Source organism: Dermacentor andersoni, chromosome 7 (assembly GCF_023375885.2).
Source record: "Dermacentor andersoni chromosome 7, qqDerAnde1_hic_scaffold, whole genome shotgun sequence".
NCBI lineage: Eukaryota > Metazoa > Arthropoda > Arachnida > Ixodida > Ixodidae > Dermacentor > Dermacentor andersoni.
In genome coordinates this window covers 73,392,453-73,394,952 of record NC_092820.1, presented here as the reverse complement: position 1 = coordinate 73,394,952, position 2,500 = coordinate 73,392,453, and the positions used below count along the sequence as shown (strand labels likewise).

General features: G+C 45.6%; 1 protein-coding gene across 2 annotated transcripts in view; it reads right to left on the bottom strand.

The window, feature by feature from the left end:
- LOC129380081 (protein-cysteine N-palmitoyltransferase Rasp-like) overlaps positions 1–2,500 on the bottom strand; it is a 37,374-nt gene that overhangs the window by 21,397 nt on the left and 13,477 nt on the right. For both annotated transcript variants that reach the window (XM_050181577.2, XM_055072803.1), the window contains exon 4: positions 758–868. In XM_050181577.2, coding sequence (XP_050037534.1) covers positions 758–868 — 111 coding nt within the window. The remainder of the gene's footprint in view (positions 1–757; positions 869–2,500) is intronic.

Below are 2,500 nucleotides of genomic sequence, written 5' to 3'. Positions count from 1 at the left end.
TAATTTACTCCATACGACGTGATAAGCGCGTAAGCCCTGAACTTGGCCGGCACATGACCCCTAACCACTTACAAAAAAAGAAAGAAAGAAAAAAGAATAAGGTGTCTCGTTTAGTTTACCACATACATAGCAGAAACATGCTACGCGTCTCGTATTCCGTATAAAATAGGGCGAAAGTGAGTATCTCGCATTTGCAAGGCTCATGTTAAACATAAAACTGTGGCCTGCTTTACCACCGCATGTCGACCAGGCGTCCCATACAGCTTTCGCAGACCACAATCGCAATGAATCGGTGCTTTCCGAAACTCCCAATACTAGCAGCTCAAAATGGAGCCAAGCGAGATGTCCCGCTAGGCCATTATCCACAGTAACGCGGGCTGCAAAACAGTGTTTGAAAGAAACATGCCGTAAGCGGTCCGGTAACATCAAAACCGGAGCAGTTTTTTGTACGTATGTTGTCACCTCGCCCGTTAGGAAGCTGCGGTTGATCAGATGACTACAAGCTACAGCTGTTAATGACGGGTCACATTGTTGTTTACAGGGACACCATTTTTTAGGGGGAGATGTAATCTAACTGCTGCTCGGATACTAGCTCGCTAGTATTGCTGGTAAGTTTTACCGGGACATGGCGGAAACCTTCTATCTTTTTCGGTTGTCCGAAAGCTAAATGGCTATGCTTAGTTATCTCTGAATTCGCAAAAAATCCACGTGCGGTCAACTGTGTTTGAAATTTGTCGGTGTAGAACACAATGCTTACCGACGGTGCGACGCAGGCTATCACCCGAGCTAGTAGGGGATGCAGCAGATGCCACTTCCACGCAACGACCATGACGTACTTTGTGCTCTGCCATTCCCAGTTGACAGCGTCCTACGTGGTCGGATAAAACATTGTTTGTGAGTATGAATTTTATTGAATGACGAAACATGTCATCTATCAGTGACGGCGCAAACAGATAGCGCACATGCATTTGAAAAAAAATCAATAGGTACGCTTCTACACGAATTGTCCTAGTGGTTGCACTAATGTATACACGGGCGCCTGTCAGACTCTCACGGTTCCTGGCATTGTACACCTTCAGTTTAACAAGTAACCGCACCGCTTCATGTTCTTGCCAAATTGGTTATGGAACTACGTATAGAAATGAGTGGCGTTTGCTTGATATCACTACTACCTGATCTCACTAATTTAATACCACGGGAGTTAATGTTTGTCAAGGTAGGCGAATGAGTGATTACAATAATAAACCTTACCTACGTAATGATCGGTAGGTCTTCACTGCTAGAACGGCTGCGGGACAAAGCTAGATTTATGCTGTTTCGCGGGCTGGAAGCACGTGTCGGCATAGCGACCTCAGACGCAAAGATGGCAACTTAGAACATAAAGCAACAACGCCTGGCGAAAATTTACCTACACCAACATACTCCGGAACAGAGACCTAGTGTCGTCATCGGCATGAAGGCATTGCACAGACCTCTATAGGCCAAACGCTGTTATACGTTTCCATACATAGAAAATAGGAGTATTTTCATGAAGTGCGCATGGCTGACAGCAGATTTAGTATTGAAGTTTGCCGAGAAATTTCTCTGAGAAGGCGACATTTCGATTTTTAATTGAACAGCGATATCCAAAGGAAATTAAATTCTGGGGTGTTACGTGCCAAAACCACGATAAGATTATGAGGCACACCATTTTGGAGGACTCCGGGTAAATCCTGACCAACTGAGGTTTTTTACCGTGCACCCAATGAACGGTACACTGGTGTGTTTGCACTTCGTCCCCATCTAAATGCGGTCGCCATGACCGGGATTCGATCCTGCGACCTTGGGGTATAGCAGCGCAACACAAAAGCCACAACGCACCGCGGCGGGTAGCGATATCTAAGTGTAATTGACAGGGTAAGCCCGACTATAGTTTCAGGCACTGAGGAGTTAGCACAATGCCAGTGAATTATCTCTATTGTGGCAGGGCGCAGAGGTCTGTAAAGTCAGCCTTTTTCAAGGGAGCTTGGACTTCCGCCGTTTTGTTGCCAGAAGAATGCTACATGAATTGGGCAGACACAGTTTGTTTTGCGCTTACGACACCTATTGAAGCACGATAACCTTTGCCAGTTGAGATAGTTTAGGATGCGACGTGCTATAGCCAGATGATATGAATAGAATTTATCGAGCTGTTTTCCACAACCTGGATAACCTGCCCCCCATTTTTCCTGGTTCCCTGAGAAAGGAGGCTAGCACATGTTTAGAAATGCTTCGAGCAAGGACACACGACACCCAGGGAAGACAGGCGGATTGTTTATCATATCAACGTACAAAAAGGCTGTTTAATTTTCAGCGTGCAGGAATAATCCTTAAGGAGGAGGGATCTCGTATATAGGGACGAACAAGGGCGAACTTAATTAATAAAGTAGGGCATAGGAAGAAACAGCACGAGCTATATTCACAAGGCGTCAAATGACCTGCATGACATTGAAGTTCACGGCATCAAACGCTGTATCAAGGT